Raw genomic sequence first — 22,856 nt, 5'->3', positions numbered from 1 at the left:
TGGTGACACAGTGGACAGGAATCCGCCTGCCAGTGCAAGGGACATGGGATCGATCCCTGGTCCGAGAAAATGCCACGTGCCACAGAGGATAAGCCCTGGAGCCACAACTACTGAGCCTGTGTGCTGCAACCACTGAAGCGCACACACCCCGGACCCCAAGCTCAGCAACAGGAGAGGCAACTGCGATGAGAAGCTGCACTGCGACGAAGAGTGGCCCCCACTTCTCACAACCAGAGAAAAGCCCGCACAGCAACAAAGACCCAGGGCAGCCAAAAACAAGTAATCAGGTTTAAAAGAAAAAATAAACTATAAAAGTATTACCCAGAGAGACAGAACTCAGCCAAAGAAATCCAGTTTCAAAAAAAATCACAAGCTTAAGCTAAAACAGCATAAAGAAGAGATAAAGTCACAGCAGGGTCGAGGAGAAACAAGGTCTCAAACGGACAGATCAGAAAAATCAACCTGTGGACATCCTCCACATCTCACAGCCTGGCCCTGAAAGAAACTAGAGAGAGGCTTTTCCCAAACATGAAGACAATCCCCCTAATTTACACAATGCTAAAAATGTCAGTTACAAAGCTAAAGGAGCTTCTCTAGTATCAGTGCAGTATCAACAACACAAAGCAAAGCTGAATCACCCGCACTAGAGACACTAAAATACTGTTCTACTCTCACTGAGGGAAAAACAATAGAAAACCATCAGGTAAAGAGGTGCTCAGTGGGGACAGAGCCAAAAATTGCACGAAAAAAGATTTACAGAAATGTGTAGGACAGTTAATTAATAAAAATACTATGTTATTTTCTGTTTTTTTTTTAATGGTGGTGGTATTATCAGGGTTTTTCTTTTTATATTATCAGTTTTTAAGATTTGTAATGTAATATCACCTCCCATTTTAAATATTCACTTCTCTAGTAGAGGAAAAAAAAAAAAAAGCATTCAAAGAAGTGACTATGAGACCCAGGTAGAGATGCAAAGAAAACAAAATCGAATAAATCTGACTAAAACAATCATGAACACTTTGGACAGGCTTAAAGAAATATCACAAAACAAACTGGAAAGGCGATGATCCCAGAGATAGTGATAAATACTAAAAAGACACAAAGGCAATCTAATACACACTTAATTGGTGCTCTTAGAAAAGAGAAAAAAAATAAATGGTACAGAAAAGTATGCCAAGATATAACGGAAGAAAACCTGCCCTGATATAAAGAGATTTAATGTGAAGATTAAAAGTTCTTCCACATTTAAGAAAAAATGTGGAAGAAAAATTTAAGAAAAATTGTTAATTTTTAACAATTGTTAAACTGTTAAATTTAAAAACTGTTTTAACAATTTGATTGTTCTGTCATCTTCTATTTCAGCATCAAAACGTATCTCAATGAAATCGCAATCAGCATCAAGACATATCCCAATGAAATAGCAATATTACAAGCATTCAAGCAGAAGAAGTAAGCCTGGAAGGCGAGGGGGGCTCCGCTGGACCTCAGACCTCAAACTATTTCTATACAGTGATGCTTGAGGCCCAAAGGCAGCAGGGCAATGCCTATAGGGCTCTTACAGAGTGCAAATCAAGAATAAGACCACAATCAGACATTCTCAGGCATATACAATTCAACCAATCAAGAAGTAAAGTACAAAAAAAAAAAAGTGAAATGAGCAGCTCAAGGTTGGCAAAACCATGGAAAATAATTAGCAATTATTAAACTAGAATTAAAGTTAAATGCCTGTGGGAGTTATGATTACAGAAAAGAACATGTACTTATAATCTTGAAATTAAAATTATAGTTCGGAATTTATCACAAATGGAGGAAAGAAAGGTGGAAAGAATAAGCATGCTAATTTATGCTTCTTTTATAATAGGCAACTACCTATAACATAGTTCCAAAAATAAGTAACCTTCTAAAGCTTTCTGTAATCCTTTTTCTTCACTTTCAAGCTTTAATAACTTCTCCTGTGCTGAACAAATACTTACCCAAAGTTCAGTACTCCAAAGTTCCTATTTCAATGCAGTTTCTTCTTTTGTTAAATACAGCAAAAGCAAATATATGGCTACGAACCCATTTTTATAAAATGATTTCTATCCATCTAGCCAACTATTTATCTAAACATAAAATGAAGCTTAAAATGATGCTCACAAACATTCACACTGTCTTTGCTATGTGGTGAGATTTGGGGTTTTTTTCCTAATTACTTTTTCTGTTTGACTTTAGTAATTTATTATTACATAAAAATTCATAATGTACAGGGATCAATTTTACAAAAATAATCAGATCATAGTTCTTTTTAAGTTGAAGAATTAAATTCTTAAGGAGCAGTGTCATACTCATCTGGAGCTTGTAGGAAAGAAGAAAAAAGAAGCCACTGAAACAGAAGACACAGACAGAGTGCTTCCAGCAAAAAGGAAACTCACTGTAACAGCAGCAACTCTCCGGGGTTGGGTGACTCCCACCACTCTTCCTTCGGCCGTCCAGCCAGCTTCTGCCAGGTACTGCAAATAAAATCATGTTTCAGCACACACCTGACACCACTTCACCAGAAACAATCTACCCCAGGATGACCCTGGACTGAAATTACTGAGAAAGGAAATAACAGATGGTTCTTATTTCAGCAGATATTTTTAAAATTATTTTGCAAATGAGGGATTTGAGGTTTGGAAATGTAAGGTCATTTGCTTTAAGTTCATAGCACATGCATAATAAATTCAACATTCTAACTCCCCCGTCTTATAAAATGTCTCCATACTTCAGCTGCCTCAAGGAATAAAAAAACTATCCATTGGTCCCTCAAAACACTGCTAAATCTGTAGAACAAAGAATTTTAAAGTACATACATAGACAGTTCAATGAACATCAACCATACAAAATATTTTAACCAGAGTAACTAAAAATAATTGCAATTTTTAAAAAGACCAATAAAACATACGTCATTGCAAAAAATTAGATTTTAAATACATGCAAGTATTCCATTAGATATCTGTATACATTAGATTATCTAATTTATGTATTTATTTGCTACATAAGAAACATTTCTTAATTATTTGATTATATGCTTTTAAATCTAAAATGGGTTAACAGTGGTTAGCACAGGTACATGTTTTTGTAATGTCGAAATTGTTTTAAAATAAATACATATATTACTTCTATAACAGAAACAAAAAGATTAAAAATACTATTACATGCATCCGCTTATTTGTTCAAAAGGAAGGGCAAACTAGAAATGAAAGAGAATGGCTTTCTGAGGCGGATCGGTAGGAAAGGGGTGAAAAGGGGAGGAAAGGGGAGAAACTGGAACAGGCCAGCAGAGACACGGAGTGGCAATGTCCTGAGCAGACCTCTGTGAGCGGCCTGGACTCTCAGAACCACAGTCACGCTGCAAGGCACTCTTCAAATACCCAAATAAATACACCAAGAAAGCAACCAGGATTCGAGGGAAACCAAAAAGAAATGCAAACACTAACAAATGACCCTATCTGTATTACAAATGAATAACTGACCACCCCGAAGAGGGTGGAGAAGTAAATTAACCTAGGATATTGGAAAACAGAATCTTAACTGAAAGTCAATGACAAAAAGAACAGTACCTCAATGCTACAATCCAGTTAGTAAATGTCAGGGGTATGGGCTAGCAATTCTGGAGCTATTTTATGTGTTCACTAGAGTTTGGCCACCTGATGCGAACAACTGACTCACTGGAAAAGACCCTGATGCTGGGAAAGATTGAAGGCAGGAGAAGGGGACGACAGATGGTTGGATGGCATCACTGACTCGATGGACATGAGTTTGAGCAAACTCCAGGAGTTGGTGATAAATAGGAAAGCCTGGTGTGCTGCAGTCCATGGGGTTGCAAAGAGTCGGACATGACTGAGCTACTGAACTGAACTGAGAGTTCAACAAATAAATAAATACATTGCAGACGATGAGGATGGCGTTTCTCACTATGGAAGAAGAGTTACAGATAAGGAAAGGCTGGAATGAGTCCTATGCTGTTAGACTGGAATCAGTGAAGTATCAGCATAAATTGTGATTTTTAACATATACAGATTGGCACAGATATATAATAAGTGTTTTTACGTAGGAATTTAATACTTCACTGATAGCTCAGCTGGTAAAGAATCCGCCTGCAATGCAGGAGACCCCAGTTCGATTCCTGGGTCAGGAAGATCTGCTGGAGAAGGGACAGGCCACCCACTCCAGTATTCCTGGGCTTCCCTTGTGGCTCAGCCGATAAAGAAGCCGCCTGCAATGCAGGAGACCTTAGTTCGATTCCTGGGTTGGGAAGATCCCCTGGAGAAGGGAAAGGTTACCCACTCCAATATTCTGGCCTGGAGAATTCCATGGACTGTATAGTCCATGGGGTCGCAAAGAGTAGGACATGACTGAGTGACTTTCACCTTCACTTTAATAAGTATATTATATGTATTTAATATATATTATATATATATAACATATGTACATAGTTAAGGAAGTCCTAAGTCTGCCCACTGAGTCTGCCCACTGAGACTTATAGCAAAGACACCTCTGTAATAGTAAGCACTCTAGCACCAAAATATTGATTTTTAAACAGCATTTCCCAATAAGAGGAACCAGGGCTCCTTGGAGAGGTGGTTGACACCAAGGTTAGTGCAGGAAAAATAAAAGATAAGCGTGAAATACCTTCTGTTACTAGAAAGTAAGGAAGTGTTCAAAAATGAATGGAGTCTTTTAGAAAGAACACCAGAGCCAAATACAAGGAGCTCCTAATGACCAAAGCTGGACCACTTTGACCAACACAATAAATAATGACAGCATTGGGTTTTAACCCATACAACAAAAGAAATCACCATGAGTCCATGCTGATATACACAAATAACTGGATAAATAAACGAAGGAGAAAGGAGAATTCTTCCTTACAGATTTCACTTAATAAAGGCAGAAGGGAAAAGGAATAGAGAACATCATCATTAGGCAAAAACCTGAATAACTGCTGAGGGATCCACTGAGGGATGCTAAAACTAGTAGGTGACAGTTTGAAAGGAGCAGAATATTTGCAATCTAAAAATATCTCCTCCAAGATACTGACAACTACAAAGGGAAAAACAGTAACTTTACAGGTGAAACCTGGGACCTTAACAGTGATCATATTAACCTCATCAGAGATGAAGCTTTTTAATATTTCAGCCCTCTTGATACAAGACACTAATAAGGACACATCATTTTCTATGGGAGTCTTGCCAAAAATGCAAGCTCATTCTAATCATGAGAAAACATCACATAAACCCAAACTGAGGAACACTCTATAAAATAAATGCTCAGTACTCTTCAAAAATGTCATGATCATAAGAGATGAAGAAAAACTGAGAAACTCTCACAGACTGCAGGAGACCAGGGAGAAATAACAACTAAATCCAATGCAAGAATCTGGATCTTCTGAGAAAGAACACTGGTGGGAAAATTGATGAGATTTAATTAAGACTTACAGTCTAGCTACTGGTATTATTAATGTCCTACTTTTGATTACTATATCATGTATGGGAAGTGATGTAAGGGGTGTAGGGGAATTTTGTATTACTTTTGCAACTTTCCTATTAGTCTAAAATTAGCTAAAGATAATAATTTAAAAATGACTATAAGGAACAAATTGTTTTAGATAATGTAGGTTTTTTGTCATAAAAACTGTGAAGTTTCTCTCTCTTGCATTGAATACAAAATACTACCAATCACCCCAATCAACACAAATGCAGAAAGAGAACTATAAAAATAATGGCTAAGACTCACCTAGCACATCACTAAGTGTCAGCAACCGTCTGGCATGCATAACCCAGTTTAATCCTCACAACAAATCCAATTCAGAAGGTACCAGCATCATCAACAATTTAGAGATGAGGAAACAAACAGGTCATAGGACTTGTCCAAGGACACAGATAAAAATCTAAGAGTTAGGATTCAAGCTCAACAAACCAAAGCCACATATCCAGGACACAATTCTACCATCCAAAATAAAATACACTCACTTGCAGTCAATCTCTTAGTAGTAGTGTTAAGAGAAAGAAAAACAGTCTATGATAATAAAACTGACCATGAAGCCAATCTCTCAACAGACCTGAGATTCAGACTTCTGCTTGCTTATGGTTGCTGACAAGTGGAAATATAAAGATGCTGCAAATGTAGGTATAGTGTGGACATCAAAAGGGGGTGTCACAGAGGGAGACTGTTGAATTCCATCTCAGTTCTCTCTGCTCTTTTTAAGCGTCATCAAATCTGGTCTTCTTGTTGAACTGTGGGATTAGGAAGAACTCCACTGAAAACTTTAATAAAAATTATAGCAAAGAACTTGTTTTCACAGTCCACTGTTTTGACAGAGCTCTAGAAAAAAAAAAAAATCATCTAGCTTCCACATACAGTTTGTGAAATTTCAAAACTGGTGCAGGGTGCTAGGGCATGCTGTACTTTTCCAAGGAAAGGTATTACATAAATCTAGCAAAATAGTTTGTTGACAAAAACTTGCTTCATATTCTTGCCATGACCTTCAGTTCCTCAGTCCTTCCAATTTTCCTATGCTGTAACTCATATTTAGCTCCACAAGAAGGTGGAAACTGTGACTGTCTCAGAGAAGTGGAACTGAGTGGCAAGGAAAAAGAGGATAATCCACGGCAAAGAGAGCAGGTATTTGGGCCAATAACATAATCAATCACAACCCTCTAGTCATTTTCACCAGCAAAGCTTAGAAAATTCACTTTTTACCATCTATTCCTTTGTGTTTTTTGCATTTTGTACCATGAATGGATTCCCTATTCAGAAATACAATGCTTATTTTAAAAATACAACTCCTAGAATTTCTCTGGCAGTACAGTAGTTGAGACTTTGCCTTCCCATGGAGAGGGTGCAGGTTCGATCCCTGGTCAGGAAGCTAAGATCCCACATGCCTCACGGCCAAAAAAACCAAAACATAAAACAGAAGCAATACTGCAACAAACTCAATAAAGACTCTAAAAATTGTTCACATTAAAAAACTCCTAAAACAATACAGTTCCTTAAAAACAATTAAATTCAAGTGCATATGCCCTTTGACCCAGCAACTTATAACTACTATATTTATTCTGTAAGTATACCTGTATGTGTATAAACCGAGATAGGTGCCAACGGACTCACAGCATCACTGTGAGAACACAAAACTGGAAACAAGCTAAATGTCTACTGACTGGGAACTAGAAAAATACATTATGTAGAATCTATGCAGCTGAAAAGAGAATGCTACATTGAGTGGAAGAAAAAAACAAGGTGCATAAAACATGTATAGAGACTACCACTTGAGTTTCAAAAGGGGAAGAATATATATATATATATATGTATATATATTTTCCTGTAAAAAATACATGTGTAAAACCAATTTTTTAAAAAAAATCTCTATCTAAGAAACCTGTAGCATCAATTACACCTGCATAAAAGAAGTATCAGAAGACAGGGCAGGGAGGTGGGAGGGAGGGGACATACCTATGGCTGATCCATGTTGATATATGGCAAAATCCAACACAACATTGTAAAGCAATTATCCTCCAATCAAAAATAATTTTTAAGTGTTAAAAAAAAGGAAAAAAGAAGATAGGGCAGAAGGGGAAATCTTTCTCTTTTTATATCCTTTTGTGTCTTTTGAATTTTAAACCATGTCAACCTATTAAATATTCCCCCCAAATTAAAAATACTAGAATAAAACTTAAAAAAAGAAACTACCTGTGTTTGCTGCCACGCTGCCCAGGCTGGATCCTCAGACCCCACTACCTTCTCCCCTTCAGAACGTTCTTCCCTGGACTCAGCCCCTCAGCACGTGCTCTCTGCTCCCTAGCAGCTAAGCCTGACTGGGGGCAATGACCAGATCATTGTGCTATACTGTGTCATGGATCCAGATATCTGCTACCCATCCCTGTGGGAGGACGACATGTGCTGCCACCCTACTGCTATCAGACCTGGCCACGTCATTTGCTTGGACCGATGAATGTGACAAGTGTCACTTCCGGTCCGCAGTTTTAAGCGCCAGCTCATGACCCTGTCATCTACTACAAGATCCACAAGTCCCAGACAGGAGCTGCGCCATCATCCTGGGTCCCAGTGACCATGTGGGAGCAACCCATACCTTGGGTCATCAACCCCAAAAGACCACACAGTACGAGGAAGAAAGAAACCTTTGTGCTCTTAAGCCACAGAGATTTTCAGGTTCTTTGTTATCATAACAGAGTTTATCCTCAGCTGACTCAACAATCACACCAACTAATTCAAAACAAACTAAGGTCATCTAATGCCATGTGGCCATTAACCTCTGTTCTACATCCCCCTTCTCACCACTCTCTACAGTGTCCTCACCGGTAACATAAAGATAATAATAGTGCCTATCTTACAGGGCCACTCAGGATGAAACAGGTTAGTATGTGTAAAGTGATCGCTTTATGTAGCACTTATAATTACTACTTATTGTTACTTGGTTTATTATCATTGTTATTAATATTACTCTCTGATAATGTCTCAGTAATATAACATGGCCCTTCTCCTGTGTCTCTAAGAAACAAATAATATCCTAGGGGTTTTTTTTTTTTGAGGTGCTAAATATGCTTTATTTGATGCTACACATAAACCACACTAAAATGCCTTTCATTAAGTAAAAGGCAATATTTTAGATAGAGAATTTTAATTAAATTGGCATAGTTAAGACCAAAAAGATAAAGTGGACATTGTCAGTGTATCTTCAACCCTTGCCTTAACAGACTACTTGAAACACATTTGAATCTTGCTCTGTTCTATGTGACAGTGAAGGGAGTATCTCAGTATTTTAATGTATTAATATAATCAGTTCTAGAAATCTACATATATAACCAATTCCCTAAAGGGTTTGAGAAGGCATTCACCACCTCCCTGAAAAGGTTAACATTCCTTATTCACATTCAATCATCCCTTTAGAAGAGGAAAAGAGTGATAATACTTGTTGAGCCAGAATTACTATCAAAATTCAAAAAGCTGATCATATTCATTTAGCCACACACCAATCTTAGTGAAATCAGGACTGTCCAACAGAAATATTCCATCAGCCATGCAAGATCTGAATTTTAGTGTATGAGCTCAATTTAAATATGGTACACACAAAAACTCATGAGACGTTTCTGTTTCATAATAAATAAGACAGTGGCCAGCTATTACTCATTAGTAGCTTTTTTGAGATAAGTTAGCAAGTCTTCCCTTTCTTTCTTCTCTTTAATGTCAGCAAAGATTACTTTTGTTCCAGGGATGTACTTCTTGGGATTCTCCAAGTATTACATCAGCATCTCCTCTCCCCAGGTGATGCCTTGATTCCTGCAGGCACAGGTGTAAGAGAATCTAGCCGCCTGACCTGTCTTCTGCTCAAGCGGACCATGGAGGTTCTGCTCAGTTTTGTGCTTGCCTCTTTTTCCACAGTACAGCACTGGGCATGCTTCTGAATAAAGACCTCCCAGTCCTTCTCGACATCACCCATTTTTAAATCACTCTTTCTCTGTGCGCAGCTGAGAGGTCCTACTCACAAGGCAAACGTCCCAGTCTCTCTATGCTGCAGTCTTGGTACCATCTACACATATGTTCTCCCTCCAGATCCCCCATCTCCTCTCCTCTGCTGTTCTTTCCCTTCTGCCCACTATTCCCCAGCCGTACACTAGATCACCTGGGCAACTTTTAAGAAATACCCATGTTGGGGCCCCATCCTACACCCAGTATTGTGCTGGATAAAAGAAGCTTTACTTTTTCTTTCTAAGAGTTCAAAAATAGGCAGAACGAATCTACAGTGCTAGAAGACAGAATAAAAGTTATGCTTGTGCGTGTATGCTTGTGGGAGCAGGAAGAAACGGCAAGAGTCCAGAAGAGGACACAGGGTCCTCCAGGGTGCCAATGATGTTCTATTTCTTGATTTGGGTGCTGGCAGTACCACTGTATTCACCTGTGAAGGTGAATGATCTATGATGTTATGATCAAGCTACAGTTATGATCTATGATGTCAGAAGTATACATATTTTATACTTCAATAAAAATCTATATTAAAAAAGCAAAAAAAAACCTGCAAGGACTCTTATCCCTGACCACTTAAATATCACTCCTCACCCTCCAAGTCGAGGCTCTTAAGACACAATTCAACTTTCACCCTGTCTTTCCACTCTTGATCCTACCTGACCACTCTGTTGAGCCCCAAACACCTCTGCACTCCAGTATCTCTACCCACAGTATTCACTGCATGAGGACATCTTCCCAGCCAGTGTCCAATGATCGTTCAAAGTCTATCTCTTTGTCTTGCTTCCCCCTTTCTTTCATTTCAAGATCTATTTCAAATGCCACTTCTCTTACAGGACCTTTCCTGATCCTTCTTTTCACTTCTATTCACACCACAGATGATTTTGCCCTCTAAGAGAGATTTCTTCCATAGCACTGTATAATTCTATAATACACTGTCCATTTTTATCACAAGTATAGCAGCATCCGTCTTACCCCTCCTCTTCTGCCTGCTAATGCAGGAGACATGGGTTCGATCTGCGGACCGGGAAGATTCTGCACGCTGTGGGGCAGCTAAGCCCATGCGCCACAATTACCGAGCCCGTGTGCTGTAAAGCCTGTGCTCCATAAAAAGAGAAGCCATCGCAATGAGAAGCTGTGCACCACAGCCCCACTTGCTGCAAATAGAGAAAGCCTGTGCGAAGTAATGAAGACCCAGCACAGCCAAAAAGAGAGAAAGAAAGTGTTGCAAAAATAAATAAGTATATACTCACTTGTGGAATCTGTGTGCTTTTCCCACATCCTGTTTCTCCAACAATCACTACTGTCTGATAGTTTTCTATCAAGTATAATATATGATTCCTAAGCTGAAAAAAATATAACCAAACATTATAAATAGACATACATTTTCTCAAAAGACCTAAAACAAAGATATTTAAACATTATGAAATGAGCTATTTGCCAAAGGAAAGGACATTTTCAAAAAGAACTACCAAAACATATTCCTAATATCTATCAAAATGTATCTCAGGTACTGTTGGTATCAGTATAAGACAACACAATTGCAACTGAATATAATAACTTATCAAAATATATAATGTACATACTCCTTGATTCAAGAATTCTACTTTTAAGAAGTTATCCTAATACATGTGAACAAACATGTATATACAAGCATACTCATCGCAGTGTTGTTTGTAAGTTCTTAAAATCCAAACAGCCTATACGTTATCAACAAGGGAGTGATTAAACAGTTATGAAAAGACTCCAAAATGGAATAACATGTAGCCGTTAAAAAGAACAAATGCCTATCTGTACTGATGTGGAATGGTCAATGAGGTCTGCCATGAGAAGAAAGTAAAACGCAGGACAGTGTGATAATACACTACTATTTCTGTTTTTTAAAAAAGGGTAAATACATATATGCTTCTTTACATATAAACTACTTTGGGGAAAAGCAAAACAAGGCACTGGTAACTGTAATGTCTCCAGGGAGGGGAAGAAAGTGGGGGCAGGGAGCAGGCATATGAGGAACCACTTTAACTTTGTGCAATATGCATGTATCACCTTATTTTTCATTTACTAACTGGTGAAAACAAAGAGAATATGCTTTCATCTCTACCTCTAGGGCCAAGCGCACAATAAAGTACCTACACGTTACATCTGCATTTCAACTGGGCCTTCCTTTACCCAGTCAGTGGGAGCAGAAATGCTACTTTGGCCACTGGAAAGTCACAGACAACTCCAAGATCCCATGTACTCAGTTTCAGAATGTATTTTTGTACCCACATTTGATTACAGACACACCCAATGATCTGGAAAATCCATAAATTCCTCTTTTGAGGTAAAAATCTGCCAAACTCTCCTACTCTCATCACCATTCAACTCATCTGACTCCACAGAAGACTGAGATACTCGATGCTGCCCTATTGGTTAAATAAGCTATTGCAGCTGTTTGGGGGTTCCAATTTAGCATTACTTAGGGTCTAAATACGTAATTCTCCAGTTTTAGTGTAAAAATATTTTAAGATATTTTTATTATCTATTTAACAGATATTAAATAGATATTTAACTATTTGTTAAAAATGAAGATTCCCAGCTCTACCCACAGGGTTTCTGATTCAGCAGGGCTAGGGTAAAGTCCAGGAATTTGCCGTTTCTGCAAACACCCAAAGGAGATTCTGCTGCAGGCAGTCTCATGACTCATCTCGATGCTTTCCTGTCGATTGCCTGGACTCTGCAGTCTTTTGGGTTAGTTTTAGGCAGGGAAAGGTTTGGGTTCTTTGCAGCCATTTTGTAAATAATACCTTGTCAATCCATCTGTTGAATGGACGAATGGGTGGGTGGTCAAAGAAAACTTGAAATACAGTTTGAATATAGACAGACACATGGCATTCTAGGAAAGGGAAATAACATAAGTAAAGAAGATGGAAATAAGCAAACTATATGAACTCCATTCAAGAGGTGCTAGAAAAAGCCCATGAAAGGCTCCAGGTTTGATTTGGAAATGAATTAATTATTAGTACAAGAGATGTAGTGAGGGCCTTGAACGTACAGCCAGAGTCCGGGCTTTACCCGGGAGGCAGTATGTGCTGTGTTGCAAGCAAACTGGGCAGTGGTATACCAGTGATTCAAGCGTGAAGAAACCGAAGGCATGAATTCACTTCATGTGCTAAATACGAAGCACTGCAAATGGATATGTGCACACAAAATGATGTGTGACATTCAAGAAAGAGATGACAAGATTTCCAGTTTAGAGACCGGGAAAATGACGGTACCACGAACAGGTACAGGCAGGGAAATTGAGGAGAGCTGGTGCAGAGGACCAGACTGAGCTTCAGCGAGGTTTGAGCTTAATGGAATAAGAATACAACCTTGCATTGCAGTGTCCAGGGCCCAGAGAAAACGACAGCCCACAGGAGGCAGCCAACTGGAATGTTGCCTTGAAATGGCACTGGGGAAAAGGGGGATGAGCCTTAGATTTACTGCTGCTTTAGTTTCAACTTCTATCTTTAAAGCTACTTTCACTTTAAGTTTTAATGGGGGTGTGGGTGGTGAATGAGTAACTTTTATCCTTTTCGTCTCCTGTGCTGTGCCAGGTCACTTTGGTCGTGTCCAACTCTGTGCGACCTCATGGACTGTAGCCTACCAGGCTCCTCCATCCACGGGACTCTCCAGGCAAGGATACTGGAGTGGGTTGCCATTTCCTCCTCCAGGAGATTCTCCAGAACCAGGGATGGAAGCCAGGCCTCCTGCATGCTGCAGACTGTTTCCCGGCTGAGCCACCAGGGTAGCCCCAGATTTATCTCTAACATCTTATGAGATTACAACTGTGCTTAAACTCTGCTTTGATTTTTATCAATAACTTACATTCTCATCTTACCGTTTTTAATTTCATCAGTATGTTACCATCCTTTTTTTTTTAATCTGTTGTTTCATTTATCATATTTTACAAGTACAGCTGGTGGATGAAGAAGAGTCAAGAAAAGTAAATACTCAGTAAACAATAATTATCCTTGTACTTAAATGTGTATTACATGTCAGGTATTTTACTAAATAATGCTCCAAGTGGATTATGGCATCTGGTCCTCATAACTATCCTATGAGGTAGGTCTAATATTACAGATAGGAAACAGAAGCTCAGGTGCTGAAGTAAGATCACACAGCACACAAATGATGAAGCCTGCCTTTGAACTCTGAAGTCTAGCTCAAGTCTAGCCACTTCATCACAGCTCCAACTGTGTCCCTCCACGCTGAACCTATAATCTTATCTTCTGAGGGTCAAACTGGTTTACATTCACATATAATGGATGAGGTTAATCATCTATAGAAGAATCCAGAGACTGTCAGTACAGGAGTAACTAAAATGTCTGGGGCCACAGAAAAGTCTGGTGGAGGTGACTTGGCTATATTCAGAAGGTGGCTGCTTCATATCCATTTGGAGAAAGAACATATTAATAAAAAAGGATTTTTAGCATAGTCTAGACAAAGAATAAGTGCAAGAACCTGACGGCTTTCACCCAACATTGTGCAGGAGAAAAGACAGACACCAGTGCTGGGGGCCCCACCTACTTGAGTCAATTCAGGGGCCTCATACGAGGCAGCAGGACTTCATTACCCTACATCAGGGGCTACAGGAAATACATATCCTTCGACTGTATCTAAACCGCCTTTGGCTCTGAACCCACTTTCTGATTATAACTTGACTTTCCATGTGGACTTGGCAACGCGGAGAAAGTGTGTTCATGGACCGTATTCTCCGTACTGGAGAACCATGGGTGACTGTAAATGAATATACTCTGAATTCTAGTTTAACACTTTGGTTTCTTACAAGATGAGTGTAAGTCCATTTCATGAGACTAATAAAATCCTCCATCTGGATGTGCACGTGGTGTGTAATAACCACGCCCAAGTGCCATCACTCTCCCAGTGGGAGTTAACCTATTCAACGGAAACAACCTGGTATTTCTAATTAATCTGTGTCAAAAAATATGCCTTTAAAAAGAAAGCTAAAATTGGCCATATGCCAGTAATCTACTGAAAATGGATGCATGAAAGTTCACTGTGCTGTTTTCTCTACATTTTCGTATGTTTGAACTTGTTCATAATTGAAAGCAAAGAGGGGAAAAGAAAAATGTCACTTCATTTCTTCCAGTTTTTCCAATATGTAAGATCTAACTGAAAAAACCTTAAGGACTTTCCAGATTTCTAAGATTAACACACATGTATTCTGAAGACACCCTTCAGACAGGCCTCTCTGAGCTCACTGCATTCTAAAGGATCATTAACAGTAAGAGGAACATTATTCACTTCAGTGCCAAGTATAAAGCTACTGCAGGCTGCTTCGGGCTGACAACTGAACATGCTTATTCAATGTACCTTGAACACTGGCAGCTTCTGCCTCTGCTGCTCTATAGAAAGGGCAGCATAAGGGTTGTAAACAACAGTTGTTGCCGAGTTTTCAGCTAGACTTTGTCTCTCTTCAGAGATGCTGACACCTGGCCCTTCTGTACCTGCAACAGAAATGTTTTGGTTTCTTTTTTTCAGACTCTCTGATACAAGGAACAGGAAAATCGTGAGAAAATTACAAATTCAAAGACGATGATATACAATGGAAGCCATGCGTTTTTATTTCAAACCACTAAGAGGTATTAAACTGTAATTTCAGGAAAACATCTAGAAAAGTACCTATGAGACTACAGAAAAACATCACAGTGGTGTCAAGAACAAAGGAGACAGCAGTCCCACTGGGCTCCAGGTTGTTCACACACAACTGTAGTGACGGAGGACAAGGTACTGAGTTCCGGTCACCAGGCTGGGATTATTACCAAACTCTTAATAAAAGTGGTGGGAACCCACCAGGAATTAGCTGAAACAAATGAAGACTCCTAACACCGTAGGATGGCAGCAAGGTTCAGGGTCAAGGAGCACCAGGGACCCAAACACTGCCTGGCCTTGCTCCTTCATTCTCTGCTCCTCTTAACAAGCTCCTTTCGGTCCCCGGGGCTGGGTTCTCTAGGGAGCTGGAATCAAGGCTGCAGCCAATGCCAGAGCTCAGGCTCACAGCTCCTCCACCACTCACTCACTCACTCATCCACCGAGCAAAGATGGCTGTGCCGGAGATACAGCAGTGAACACTACAGACGCAGGTCCCACCTCTGAGCAGCGGACTTGCTTCTCTTATTCTTCCTTCCTAAGAAAGAAGACTTAGAGCATGAAGTGGTGGTGGAGAGAGACCCAGGGAGGGGGACAGGGAGTCCCAGGTGTGTGCTGACTATTTGGAAGGCGGGACGGCTTTCTTTCCCCCAGTGTAAGGCCACTGCCTGGCCCGATCCAGGCAACCATGGCCCTGGAATGGGCTACAATAATTGGCAGCTTCTATTTGAGTCACAGAACTGAAGTGGTTGGGAAGGAAGTGCTGGTGCACTGTGCTGAGCAGATTAAACACCCAATACCCACAGTGGCTTCTTCTTGTTTTATTATTATTTATTTGGCCGTGCTGGGTCTTAGTTGCAGCATGCAGGATCTTTAACTGCAGCATGTGGGATCTAGTTCCTTGACCAGAGACTGAACCTGGGCTCCCCTGCATTGGGAGCAGGGAGTCTTGGTCACGGGACCACCCAGCAAGTCCTACAACAGTGGCTTCTTGGTAAGAACAGTAACAAACTGGGGCTCAGGGAGGAAAAGAATAGGGAAACCATATCCTGCCAAGAAAAATTGTTTGAAGTACTATGGATTTTTAGCCTGAAAAGGAAAAAGCCTTAGGAGTAACGTGGGTTCCATCTTTATGATCAGCCTCTGTAATTTGTCACACCAAATTGTTCGTGCATCCCAAGACAGAACTCAAGAGTTGTAAGTAAATGGTACAGGGTTCAGAATTCAACTCAACATAAGGAAGTTATCTCTAAAAGTAAGACTTGTTCAGCACAAGAGAGTGTCACCTTTCGGAATTAATAAAAACCCTCCCTAGAAGTTCATGGCCCTCTGTGAGGATTGCTTCAAGGATAATTACCCAATACTATCATCACCCAGGTTTTCTGAATGCAGAATCTGTGATGCTATGTAAAAGTGCAGAGGTTTGTGATCAGAATACTTAGCCTAGTGGTTTATTTTTACATTTCTTGAAGGGTCCCAAATCCCCCTGACAATCTAATTGAGGCTATGAACTCCATCTCCTGAAAAATACAACAGAGAGTAATTTATCAGAACACAAAATGCTGGAGGTCCAGAGACTACTCCCAGAGCTAAATTCAGAATCACTGCTGTATACCTCTGATCCCTTTTCTATTTGTTTCCAGGAACACAGTCGTGTTCCAGAGGTCCAAAACCGTCAAAAATCAGGTAAGTGGGGCACTACTATATTGTTTTTGCCAAAATGTTGACCTTCCTTTCAACAAGATAAAAGACAGAACAGGACTTGGAACAAAGCCTGCACTCAAAGAGGCACATTTCCTTTCCTTTCTCCCCTTATTATCACTACATCTGATTAATTCCTTGTGATCTTCACTCAAGAAAACTAGAGCAAAGAAATAGCTTATCCTCATCAGCTCTGTTTTTGTCCTGAATCCTCTTCTTTTCAACACATTTAAACCTTTATAGAGTGCCTAGAATCTTTTAACATTGCTTCTACCATGTTTCCGGAGAAGGCAATGGCAACCCACTCCAGTACTCTTGCCTGGAAAATCCTATGGATGGAGGAGCCTGGTAGGCGGGCACTACTGAGCAACTTCACTTTCACTTTTCACTTTCATGCATTGGAGAAGGAAATGGCAACCCACTCCAGTGTTCTTGCCTGGAGAATCCCAGGGACGGAGGAGCCCAGTGGGCTGCCGTCTATAGGGTCGCAGAGTCGGACACAACTGAAGCGATTTAGCAGCAGCAGCTACAACGTCTCACCTCCTCCCACTCCAAGATTTAATCCACCCAGCTATCTTCCTGACTACCCCACCCCTCCTGTCTCTAACCTACAGCCAAGTTCACCTCTGTACACGCGGTTATGAGGTCTTTTACAAGAACAGCTGCTGTCAATCAATGAGGAGCATGTCTCCTCCATACAAAAGACTCCATTCAGCCAAACTAGGACTGCTTCCTGGCTGGCTACACATCCCATGGCCCATTCTGGCTTCCTAGGGTTTGTTTTTCCCTTGGGAATATTCTCAGTGCTTAAATGAGTAACAAGCTTGTAATTCTTGTAAATTTAAAGGCCTTCACCTCTCCATCTATGAAACAAGATTGATAACAGCACACCCCCTCCCCCTCTTCAGCATTCCTTCTAACCCAATTTTTCAGTTTAAGTGGTGATCCATCAATGGGTTATAAAACTCATGTACTTCTTTAATATGCTATGTGACTCAATTATTTTGGTGTTTTGTTGGACACTGCTGAGGCGCCATCCCACTCTGCCTTTGTTCCTGCTAAACTAGAAATAAAATAGTATCAGAGTGCATCCCAAGAAACACTGCTGTTTTTGTGCAACCCTCTTCAATTGTGTGTGTATGTGTACACACATGTGTGTGCATGCTGGATCACAGCACATTTCTAGCTGTGTATCCGATCAAAAAATCTTCAAAGCTGTTGCTGTAAAGTGTTTGCCAGACACGTGGTCAAACACTGATTTATCATTAAATATTTGTTGAATGAAGGAAGGAAAATGGCCAGGCCCTTCTGATTCACTTGGACTAACAAATCAAGTTAAATTTTTTTTCTACAGAAACCTCAGGCAGCTCATACAAAGATCTTAAGGTAGAGATCACAAAATGGTAGAGATCACAAACTATGAGGTCCCCAAACATGCCATCATTAAAATGTTTGAAATTGTTCATTTAAAGCATGTAAAAATTTACCATTCTAATCTGGGCGTGAGGCCATGTGACAACTGTTGGGTGGAACCACACACAGCTTTCTGCTTTAGACAGGATGTTGTATGCTTCAGGCTAATCGACACCGCACACACTAGAGTTTGCCACAGTTCCCACCTCTCCTTACTGCTTCCACCCGGCTGCTTTGCTTATTTAGACTGTCCGAAAGGCCCCTGCAGCTACCTGAGCTTGTGACTCCCAGCCTGTAGGACACATGTTCATCTACCCTTATACCCAGTCTCAGCCACTTCCCTGACCTCCACTATGTATTTCTCATATCCTATTTTCACACCTTCAACTTCAGTTTCCTCATGTAGGTAAAACGAGAGTAATACCTCCATCACAAGATATTGTGACCACTTAATAAGATGACATAAGTAAAAGTGACTAGCACAAAGTGTCCAGTAAGTGTCACCAAATGCATTACCAACTCAGTTAATAACAAAACAGTTTACCTGGACCAGTGGTTCCCAAACTTTAATGCACACTGGAATCACCCGGGGATCTTTAAAAATTACTGATGCCTGGTTCTGAGCCCCTCTAGACTTCTGATTTATCACCATGGAGTAAAACCAAACAGCAGGAGTTTTTAAAGCTTCCCAAGTGATTCAGCTACACAGCAAAATTTGAGAACCACTTACCTAGATAGTCACCGAACCCAGAAATCTGAGTCATTACTGACTTCACCTTCCTCTGTATGTGCCTCTAAAATGTCTCTCAATCAATTAAGTCCCTCCCTACAGCTCACATGCCAGAACTGCGGTTTTCAATACCCCTCCTCGGTTTCAGTAGCAAAGGATGTCCCTGACCCTAATTTCCTCCCCTAAGCATTGTGCACACCAATGCCAGTTATCTTCCAAAAATAAACTAGATCATGTTATCTTCTGCTTAAAAACAGTGAAATTCAAATTTTTTAACTTGCTTGGAGACTTCTCATAGTGAGGCCCCTACTTACCATTCTGGCTTCATGTCCTGCCATGCCCCACGATACGTTGTTGTTTAGTTGCTAAGTTGTATCCAATTCTTTTGTGACCCCATGGATTGCAGTCGGCCAGGCTCATCTGCCCGTGGCATTTTACAGGCAAGAATACTGGAGTGGGTAGTCACCTCCTTCTCCAGGGGATCCTTCCAACCCAGGGACTGAATGAACCTCTGTTTCCTATGTTGGCAGGGGGATTCTTTACCACTGAGCCACCTGGGAAGCCCCGCCACAAAACATACCCTACCATTAAACATCACCACGCTACTCAATAATTCTGGCGTTTTGGACACTGCTGAGGCACCATCCCACTCTGCCTTTGTTCATGCTACACACTTTAGAGTTCCATTCTCCTACCTCTCCATGGCACAAAGCCTTATTTGTGCTCCAACGTTCACCTCAAAAAATAGCACTATTTTGATGAATGATATCTTATCCACACATATCTTATGTACACATTCAACCTCTCCCTCTCGTCTATCTGTTTGTGTACTTACTCGTTCAGTCAACTCTTTGTGACCCCATGGATTGTACCCCACCAGGCTCCTCTGACAATGGAGTTCCCCAGGCAAGAATACCGGAGTGAGTAGCCATTCCCTTTTCCAAGGGATCTTCCCAACCCAGGGACTGAACCCGAGTCTTCTGCATTGCAGGCAGATTCTTTTACCGTCTGAGCCACCAGGGAAGCCCTCCTCTCTCCAATACTTGCATAAATTATAATAGCTAAATATGTATCTAGGGCTAAGAGCTTGACATGTATTCTCATTTAATCCTCAAAACAATCCTCTGGATAGGTGCTTGCCCAGTTTACAGATAGAGTAACTGTGATTTTCCCAAATTGCCAAGTTAGACAAGGGCAGTCAGGACAGTCTCAACAGTCTGATCCTAGTCGAGTTCCTCTTCCTTACCACTCCCTTTTTCTGTCTCACTTTAAAATCTCTAAAAGAGGATATCCAACTTCATAATACAATTGAGTGAGAGAGAGCATAAATCTTGAGAGTAGAGCTTTGGTCATCCATATTGGTCTCCTGACTAGAAGGCTAGATGTCCAGTAAGTATAACTTCAGTGAATAAACTAAACAATGGAATAGAACTCTGAGAGTAATCCCATGTTCCTTAACCAAGAGAGTATCCTGGTCTGATTTTCAACAATTTATTCAGGCCTTAATTGCACTTAACACTCTGACCTGTTATTAAAGGCTCAAAGAAATAAAGTATTTCATTACCTAACTGGACCTTAGTTTTGGCTGCAAATAAAACTCAAGGATGGATAATTGGCTGAGGACTTGAAATGCTGAATCATAAAATCCTAAAACTCATTAAGTGACAATCTACAGATTTTAAAAAAGAACACTCTTGCTTGGGTTTTCTTCCGTATCACTGATAAGCACAGTCAGAATTTCAGGGAATCACTCTAAAATACCCTTGAAAACCTTCCCCTATATTACCCTTCTCTGTCTTATTTCATTTTTGCTTCAATATACTTTACACATCTAGACCTACAGAGGCTCAAGTGGTGGAAAAAAGTAAGTTGGCAATGATTAAGAAACTTTTGTTTTTCACAAGAAACTGATGGAAGGAGAGGAAGGGTCTGGTATGTAAGCATTCAACAAATCTTGATTAATGAGTAAATTCAAACAAAACAAGCAAATCATTTGGCGGCTGAGAAGTGGGTGAGGGCCAATACGGAAAGAATGTTCACTTCTGGCAGACACGCGGGGTGGACAAAAATTACCCTAAAACAGAGTAAGACACTTTCCCTTTTAATGAGCACTTACTCTACATGCAACAACGCGCTCACGTTCTCCTTATTCTAGCCCACATGATAGGTGTTATTCCTCTCGTTTCACAGATGAGAAGGCTAAGGCTAAGAAGGAACTTGCTGAAAGGAACTCTACTACTCTACGGCAGAGCCTAGAATTCTAATCCAGGCAGTCTGATTTCCTAACCTGAACTCCCAAACCCCGAGCAGCACCTGTCCAGTCCCAGAGTAGCCCCAGGGCGGTAAAAGGACACGCGTGGGCGCTTCAGCTTTTCCCCATCTCACGGGTTGGGCAACACAGGCCCCAGGAGCGAGGAAAACGAGGCCCGGGGAGGCTGAGAGACTGTAATGAGGTGACAGAGAATTTCTGCCCATGCTGGGGGCGGATTCCTCAATCCCTCGGGACCACTGTGCACGCCTAAGCTGCCAAGCCCACCAGCGCGGCAGTGGCCAACCCGCCTAGGTCAGGGCTGCGAGCACGCCCGCAGCTGGCTGGCCGTGGGGTCAAGACCAAAGTCAGGCCGCCTTATCTGCCCAGCGTTCCGCCAAGGGCCTTACCGGGTCTCCAGAACTTCACCGGTCCCACGGGCGCAGCCATGCTGGGGTGAAAGGTCACGAGGAAGGCTCCACCCCTCCGCCGCGCACCGGCCCCCAAAGGGGCTGGGGGGCGTGGCCCGTGAGGAGCCTGGCTCTAAGAGGTTCCGCGGTGTTACGGCCACGCCCCCGTAACCACCCCCCTCCGAGCCACGTGATTTGCGTTTCAGCCCCGCCCCGGACCCATGTGATCGGCTCCGCCATATTGGAGAAAAGGGCGCGCTTCTTTCTCTTTAGCATAGCAGGCCTGCATAGCACACCTGGGTTCTGAGTGGCCTTAGGAGTTTGGCGTGGCCCGGAGGGCGGCAGCACGCTTCTGAAAGGTTGAGCTTGGCAAGAGACCGCTGGTCCGAGAGTTTGTCGCCGCCTGCGGTACGCGGTGGGCAAGGAAGCAGTGCATCCCAAATTAACATTAAGTTGTAAGCTATCACGGGTGTATTATTTCTTTTAGTCTCCTCCACATTTTCAGATTGGAGGATAATAGTAACTACCTAGTGGATTTTGTGGTTCAGTAAATATTGGGCGCCTACCGTGCGCCCAGGCATTGCAGTTTGTCTCTTTGATGAACTTCTGTCCCAGAGAGCAGGGGCGAGGGTGTCCTGGGAGTAAATGAGTAAATGCAGCGGTGTTTGGGGTCTTCCCTGGTAGTTCAGTGGTTAGGACTTGGCACTTAATGCAGGGCGCCTGGGTTGGATCCCTGGGCAGGAACCTAGGTCTTACATGCCGCGACTAAGACTGGGAGCAGCCAAACTAAAAACAAAACCAAAAAACGTTTATAATTAACAGTAAATAAAACGATGGAAACCAGTATGGAAGTCTCCAGAGCCCCTGAGAGTAATGCGAGAAGGGAGAATAGATTGAAATAAGAAAATTAGAAATGGGTAGATCTGTTAGGCTAGGACATTGGCCCAGTATTTCCTCCAGTTTCATTCATGACCCGTGTTTCAAATGCTTGTTAAAAGTACAGATTCTAGACCCCCAATCCAATCCCGAATCAGAATATCCAGGGACATGGCCTAAAAAACTGCATTGAAAACGTGCTACAGAAGATTCTTCCCAGTAACCAGCTTGAGAAAGATTCCACTAATGAGAGCTAATAGGCTGGAGTAGAGGAAATGCTTATATGGGTAGGCAACTAATTGGAAGGAAGTGAGAAGGTGCAGAATCTCCGTATTTTAGAGCTGTG

At 41.3% G+C, this 22,856-nt stretch overlaps 1 protein-coding gene and 1 pseudogene across 3 annotated transcripts in view; both read right to left on the bottom strand.

The window, feature by feature from the left end:
- DHX35 (DEAH-box helicase 35) overlaps positions 1-21,738 on the bottom strand; it is a 69,863-nt gene extending 48,125 nt beyond the window's left edge. For 2 of the 3 annotated variants that reach the window (XM_020909087.2, XM_070472626.1), the window contains exons 1-4: positions 21,635-21,737; positions 14,857-14,990; positions 10,752-10,844; positions 2,412-2,489 (exon numbers count right to left, since the gene is read on the bottom strand). In XM_020909087.2, the coding sequence (XP_020764746.1) occupies positions 2,412-2,489; positions 10,752-10,844; positions 14,857-14,990; positions 21,635-21,674 (345 nt within the window). In that variant the 5' untranslated portion in view covers positions 21,675-21,737. Of the gene's footprint in view, positions 1-2,411; positions 2,490-10,751; positions 10,845-14,856; positions 14,991-21,634 lie in introns of all 3 variants that reach the window. The other variant, XR_011489624.1, reaches the window with a different exon arrangement.
- On the bottom strand, positions 9,159-9,726 carry LOC110147556 (cytochrome c pseudogene; annotated as a pseudogene).
- Positions 21,739-22,856: the final 1,118 nt, after the last annotated feature.

This window comes from Odocoileus virginianus, chromosome 9 (genome assembly GCF_023699985.2).
Source record: "Odocoileus virginianus isolate 20LAN1187 ecotype Illinois chromosome 9, Ovbor_1.2, whole genome shotgun sequence".
Lineage (NCBI taxonomy): Eukaryota > Metazoa > Chordata > Mammalia > Artiodactyla > Cervidae > Odocoileus > Odocoileus virginianus.
This window is presented reverse-complemented; position numbering and strand designations above follow the sequence as displayed.